The sequence below is a fragment of the Sinocyclocheilus grahami genome, unplaced genomic scaffold (assembly GCF_001515645.1).
Source record: "Sinocyclocheilus grahami isolate Dianchi unplaced genomic scaffold, SAMN03320097.WGS_v1.1 scaffold331.1, whole genome shotgun sequence".
In the NCBI taxonomy this organism is placed as follows: domain Eukaryota; kingdom Metazoa; phylum Chordata; class Actinopteri; order Cypriniformes; family Cyprinidae; genus Sinocyclocheilus; species Sinocyclocheilus grahami.
Window position 1 is genome coordinate 534,420 of NW_015505510.1, and position 7,405 is coordinate 541,824.

The window sequence follows — 7,405 nt, forward strand, 5'->3', positions numbered from 1 at the left end:
ATCTCTCCGCGTGCGTCACTTCTGAGCGGCGCATGCGCAATGCTGACCTCATACGTAATTCCCCCGGGACTGCTTCCATTTTACAACAGTGAGCGCAAGCTAGATTCAAGTGATTATTACGTTTTGAAGATAGATATTTTTCTTACAAAAACACATCGATTCGCTACAGGAGGTCTTTGTTCACCCCCCGGAGCCGTGTGAGACACTTCTTTTTATGGAAAGGTGCTTTTTATTTAACTTATTTTGGACAGAAGCAATGCAACACCCGCTGAGTGCAACGATAGAGCTTGAAAGATCAAAGACAATTTTTAATATAACTCCGACTGGATTCGTCTGAAAGAAGAAAGTCATATACACCTAGGATGCATCGGGGGTGAGTAAAACGCAGCCTATTTTTCATTTTTGGGTGAACTAACCCTTTAAGTGGTCACTATCAGCACAACCTGGATTCAGTTGTTTCAACAGAACGATTGAAGCTGATCACAAGTGCAGTCTATCAGACCCAAGTAGCTATTCAAAAAAAAGTATACGGATTATGAGAACAACACTGTCTTAAACTAGCCATATGGACACTTATCAGCCATTACGGAATAAGACGATTTCAGACAACCTTACAAACCACTAAACGTTTTACTGCCACGAGGATATGCTGTAATTTGGGATTAGATATGCATTTAATTTAAAGGGTTTCTGCATTTTTTGACTCATGACTGTTCAATGACCTTTCCAGTCGTTCATAATCACCACGTAAAGCTTTTTAAAAAATATCATAGATATTTCAGTAATAAATATCCATTTACAGGCAACAAGCTTTGGAATGAATTATGTAAACAATTAAAGGTATTAGTATACAAATGTTTTACTCCATAAAGACCGATGTCTGGTGGCTTAAACATGGCATAGCTTAAACATCCCTATTGAAATCTCTATGAGTTTGTGTGGAAACCATACTTTTAAAGTCACCTGATATTTCCAGGTTTTCAGAGCTTATTTTAAACTACACTGCCCACATATGCTAAAGCATCATAACTTGCATGTCTTGCGACTCCTGTTTTTGCACAAAATACAAACCCTGGCTTATGTATTTATAACAGCAAACCTTAAAAAGTCACTAACACAAAAGTTAAGAAACTGAGAATTTATAACAACAGTAATGAGCAAGTATGGGGGGGGGGGGGGGGGTTAAACCAAGTAAAATCTTCTACTATCACAAACTCACTCATCAAATCAAACTATTTAATTACATTAGTTTGTACAGCTGCTCTAACATGATTATGTGCTTCAAAGATGAGATCTCGGGACTCCTGTATGTCTCATATACAAGAAGCATCTGAGCATCTACATGATGCATTGATCCAAGCCTTCCACAAATCTGCATCTGCACAGTACAATCCTTCATGTAACATCTACTACCCGAATGCATGATAAAGTTGTTCCAAAGCAAGCACAAGTAGCATGCATAAGGAAAAACACAGCAACACAGCTAGATGGACACTGCACAATCACACCGCACATAATCTGCAAAGAAACTACTTAATAAAGAGTCGCCGATAGCCGTCTCGTGCAACGCAGCGCAGGCATCAGAGAACGTGCAGGTTTTTGCTTTATATGTGACAATGCACAAATTCACTTACTTCTCTCTGGCTTGATTATCGGATGGAACGACAGCTCCTTTCCCTTTGGCGTACATGGTGGACTCTGTTTGAAGACTTTTAACCAACTCAACACCTGTCAAAGGAAGCGGCCAGGAAAACGGTCTATCTCCATAGCTACCCGCTTAGTGTTTTCCTCCCTTTTCGTACATCCCCAGCATTGGCCACAAATCAGGCAGAGTTTCTGCTGGGGGAACTTGAAACAGTCTACTGGTGATTTTTTTTTTTTTAATCGCTGTTCCAGGATTATGCTCAGCCTCCTCCTGCTGTGGAGAAAAGGGGGGGCTCCTTAAAGGGGAAGGCACGCTCTAATCGTTGGATTGTTGTACTGTCTAGACCTGTGTAAATCAAGCGACAAACTTAACTGAAAATTATGGTTACTGGATATTAATATTTATATTCTCAGTAAAGTAAAAAAATAATAATTGTGAAAATGTTTCAGCAATAAATATATTTGTTTATCAAAAGAAGAGGCCAGACCAAGGCTCCATGAGTACCATCTCAGGTTGGGCTTGAAACTAACGTGCATATGATTTGTTTCTTCAATTATATTTATTTGTAATGTTTGAAGAAGCAAGGTTATGACCATTTTTCCTTTATTTTTCATTTTATTTATTTATTTTGTTGTTGTTGTTTTTGTTTCTCGGAAATTCAGTTTTAAAGACCACAGAATATCGGTTTTTAGTCTGTCTGTTAGCTTAATTTTGAGCAAAAATACACATTTAAAGTTTCATTTTTAATTCTTGTACTATCGATTTATGTCTAATTAAATGGTTCCTCTCTGCAGCTGTCTTGAAAGTAGCAAATCGTAGTTCTTGACTGTGGTAAAACTAAAGTCTATCGGCTCGTCAAATAAAAAGGGAACACAAGGGAACCCTTTAAAGCAGTGATGGGCAAACTTGGCCCTTCCAGGCCCCTTTCCTGCAGAGATTTGCTCCAACCCTGATCAAACTCACCTGCCTGTAGCCTTCTAGTAGTCTTGAAGACAATGATTAGCTGCTTCAGGTGTGTTTGATTAGGGTTGGAGCTAACCTCTGAAAGGGCCACGTTTGCCCACCCCTGCTTTAAAGTCTGCATAAAATAAATATCTAGTTTGTAAATGCATTTTATAGGTCTCACTGTGTGTTTTTTAACCTCATATTGTCAAAATGTAATAACTTGATCTTCTGTTGAAATGACACTTGTCTGGTGACATATGCCAAACTTCTCCAATCATTTCGCTTGAATCCCACATTTCTCATTTCAAAGGCCCAAACTTCCTGTTTCAGTCGGAAATACATTAACACAGGAAAAAATGTGCTCATCAAGCAAATGCACTGTATATTTAAACACTCAGGTAATAATAACTGATCCCTTTTGTTTAGATTGTTGAACATTACTAGACAGAGCTCATACACCACCATTTGATTCACAAAAATTAATTTAATTTAATTTTGCCCATTCAAGTATGAGTTAAAATATTATGCTGATTCAATGTCAGGATGAAAAATTATAAACAAATTACTTAAATTTATGAAGTATATGCTTCATATTCATATTATTTTACAGGCAAAATTGTATTAATTTAAATAAACCATTTTCTCCTCCACACACGTTTATTTTTATTCATACATTTATTCCAAGTGCTATACCTTTATTCGGAACAGATCAATGTTGAAAAAGGGATGTTCGTTTTGAAATGCATTTGTCAGGCTCTGATTTACGGCATGTATAAGGTGCATTATGATACTAGGTCAACAAGGACACCAGTGGAGGCCTGACCACATCGTCTCCATTACACAAGTGGTGTTTACCCAGAATGTTCCTCCACACTTTCCGGCCTCCTCCTGTGGTTCATGAGTCATGTTTATGGCAATAGCTCCGGCAACATCGTGTAAATACCAATACATGTAAGCCAGGCAACATGTTGGATAATGTACCTTACCTGTTACAAATGAGTCACTCGCTTCATCTGAATATAAGTAGAGACTGATTGTTAAGTGTCTCTTTAAGAGTTAAGAGCGGGATGCCGAAGCCGAGGTGATGTTTTCATGCAATTTTTTTTATTGTGGGAAAGGCAGAGCCATTGCACAGCTGACTACATGTTTGTTAGGGTTTGCCTCATTCAGAGAGCAGGGAAAAAATCATGTTGTTGACTATAAGAAAGAGGGCAAGGGAGAGAGATGGAGGGGGAAAGAAAGAGAAAGGAAAAGATATAAAGAGAGAGAGGTGGAGGGTAAGGTGAAGATAGAGGGAACGCAAAAGATGGAGGGCGAGGGAGATGGAGAGAGGGACTTGGTGAGACACTCTGAGAATAGCAAATACCTGCGGTCTCCACCTCTGCAGCACTGCCACAACAACCAGACCCAAAACATCCAACATTTAAAAATTCAAGCAAAATAGTATCTTCATCTATTCTTGAATGCTTTAGATTAAAAAATCTGAAATGAGCGTCTATATGAGGATGAGTATTTCAGCCTGAAATAACATGTAAAATGGAGTTCTGTTCCTAATCATGCTGTGTAATAAGAAGTATAAACAGACACACCCAGTTAAATGGCAATCAGGGGTGCAATTGCATATTTGACGCAGCATTCACTGTTGACCACTGAGAAAGTGCCTCTGCTTATGAATTGCTTGGGGGGTAAAGGCAGATCGTGCAGAAGTGACTGTGGAAAAACGTTGCGCTGTGAACAAGTGCGGTGAATGGCATCACTGCATGGAAATGCACCAAACCTCAGAAGCTCAGTATTGCAGTATGTTAAACCGTGGCAAAGTCACTGGGAATGGGAGTTAAAAATGCCTGATAGTATGCTATATTGCTCAGTCTATCTTATTCTCTAGGATTCCTTGTATGTATGTACCAAGGGGTTTGTGTTTGACTGGTTAGCTTGGACAGGTAAGCCCCTGCTGGTAGATGCAGGAACTACACCATTCTGCTGGGAAAATGTGCCTTTATCCACTGATGGCCTTTCAGAAGAAGCCATGTAGCCTATTCTAACAAAATGTTTTGTTTACCACAAATATATGTATTTGTATGTTATTTAAGGAACACACTAGTGCTAAAAAAGTTTTTGAAAGAAGTCACTTATGCTCACCAAGGCTGCATTTATTTGATTCAAAACAGGAATATTGTTATGAACTATCCCTTTAACACTGAAATTATGAGTGTGTAATGTTTTGGAGGTATTCATATAAGTTCACTTAAGGTTAAAGATTTAGAATAACCCCCGACCAGAAAGTTTGAGAATTGTCAATACACTGCCTTGGAAGCACTGTAATGAAGACAATTAAGAATTAAAACTAAATGTACCCTGAAGATATAATGCTAAGCTGCACAAAGTGGTTTCAGTGCTCTGTGAAATGTGCCTCATTTTTGACATCCGCAGTGTGGGCACTGTTGCCAGATTCTCGTCACGACAGTTGTGCATAATGTGTTTGTGGTTTCCATATTGAATTGGATTGGTAGGGGTAGCCTTCGAGAAAAGGATCTCATTATTAGTGCCAGCGAGAAATCTTCCTTGCTCTCGGTTGCGTGTTGTGGGTGTTGGAGGAGTAGGAGGGGGGATGAATGTTTGAGTGTGTGTGTGTGTGTGTGTGTGTGTGTGTGTGTGCGCGCTTGAGAAAGAGAAAGAGAGAAGGAGAGAAAGAGACTTGAAGTGAGCTAGACAAGAATTGTAGAATTGAAGTGAGCTAACACATTGTGAACTAGGGATGCAGTACTGTAGCATACAGTGTGTATTGTGATAGATGATACTAGAGACAGTAGCTCAGATTCAAAAACTATAGTGAGCTGCCACACTGCGTACTGCCTACTTAGGTGGCTTCTAATGCAGCATACTAACCATCTTAGAGCCTCATAAGTAAATTATTTGGAGCACTACACATAAAATGCAATTCAAAACAACACATGGGAGACCAGACTCCGATGACAACAGTAGAGTTTGATGCTAGCATGTTGCCAAGTTATCAATGAAATACACTAGTAAGCATAAAAATACATTGCACCAGTAATCCATTTTTTGTTAGAGTATTTGAAACTCTACTTTCCAATACTGAATGAAGTACATTTATAAGCAAGAACTGAATTTGAAATAGCATATTACTCTTACTATTTCTGACATACAAATTCTGTCATTAATTACTCACCTTCATGTTGTTCCAAACCCGTAAGCCCTACGTTCATTTTCAGAACACAGATTAAGATATTTTGATGAAAGCCGAGCGTTTTCTGACCCTCCATAGACAGCAACACAACTATAACGTTCAAGGCCCAGAATGGTAGTAAGGACATTGTTAAAATAGTCTGCGTTGAAGACTGACGTGGAAAATAAGAAATTGTTGAATAAAGACGTTATTTTTGTTTTCTTTGTCCACAAAAATATTCTTGTAGCTTCATAAAATTGCAGTTGAACCATTGATGTCACATGGACTATTTTAACGATGTCCTTACTACCTTTCTATGCAGCGTCTGAAAGCTCTCGGATTTTATCAAAACTATCTTAATTTGTGTTCCGAAGACGAAGGTCTCTTACAGGTTTGGAACGACATGAGGGTGAGTAATTAATAACAGAATTTTCATTTTAGGGTGAACTATTTAAACTTTGAAAAGACATAAAAAGGCTTAGTATGCTAGTAGGCTATGTTATTCTGAATTTAGCCAATATTTCCAACCTGATATCATGAAAGTGCGTATATATCTTATATTTTTGTATGTATATTTTATTATGTATATTTTTATTTGGCGTACTATTTATATGCAGAACTTGGGGGTTGCGGGGTAGGTGCATATTATATGTATGCCAAAACTGTGTATCATATGCACGCCAAGACATTGCGTATCATATGCACGTGAAAACGGCGTATTATATGCATGCCAAACACGTGCATATCATATGCACAGCAAAGTCCATTTCTGCATATAAATAGCACGCCAAAACCGAAAATCATGCTAATCATGCTATTTTTTCATGAGACCAGTCTCATATTCCTCACGACGTATACTATCTTATATTGATTTTTTTGGCTGAGCTCATTGCAATGCATTATGGGACTAAATTCACAACGTGGATATATGCCATGTGGCCAAAATAAGATATCATAGTAGGCAGCAGCACAATTAAATACACTGTTTAACTAAAAATAAAACTGAGTATCAGTTACTCACGTTCAATCCATTCCAAACAGATATGAATTTATTTATTTTATGGATCACTAACAATATTTTTAGGATTCTAAGTTTTGCTGCTGTTACTGTTGTTTTGGAGCCCATTGACTTTCACTATATGAACAAAAATGGTACAAACACCCTTCAAAATATCCTCTATTGTGATTCACAAAAGAACGACAGTCAGACTAGTTTGGAACGACATGAGGGTTAGTAAATGATCTCAAAATGTCATTTTCTTTCAATCTGAACAATCCCTTTAAAATGTTGCTTCAGTAGGAAGATGACTAAGGAGTATAAGTGAGCCAGTGGTATTTTAATATCCTTAAAATACTATTATAGGTTTTATTAATATGTATTATTTTTTAGATTTTAATGATTATTTTTAGATATTCTATTTTCATTTTAGTCCAACTTTTATTAATTTTATTGTGATTTTGTTATTTATTTATTTATGTTTTTTTAATATGCCTATATAGTTTTTAATTCGTTTTCAACATTATAAAAAGAGAGAAATGTTGCAGCTAGCTGAATTTATATATATATATATATATATATATATATATATATATTTTTTTTTTTTTTTTTTTTAAAATATAAAAAATCA

The 7,405-nt window shown here is 37.1% G+C and overlaps 1 protein-coding gene across 1 annotated transcript in view; it reads right to left on the reverse strand.

Moving 5' to 3' along the window:
- The window catches only part of LOC107602602 (single-stranded DNA-binding protein 3-like), an 83,470-nt gene extending 81,598 nt beyond the window's left edge, over positions 1-1,872 (reverse strand). Inside the window, exon 1 of the mRNA XM_016295145.1 lies at positions 1,635-1,872. Within this exon, the coding sequence (XP_016150631.1) occupies positions 1,635-1,690 (56 nt within the window). The 5' untranslated portion in view covers positions 1,691-1,872. The remainder of the gene's footprint in view (positions 1-1,634) is intronic.
- Between the last annotated feature and the right edge of the window lie 5,533 nt (positions 1,873-7,405).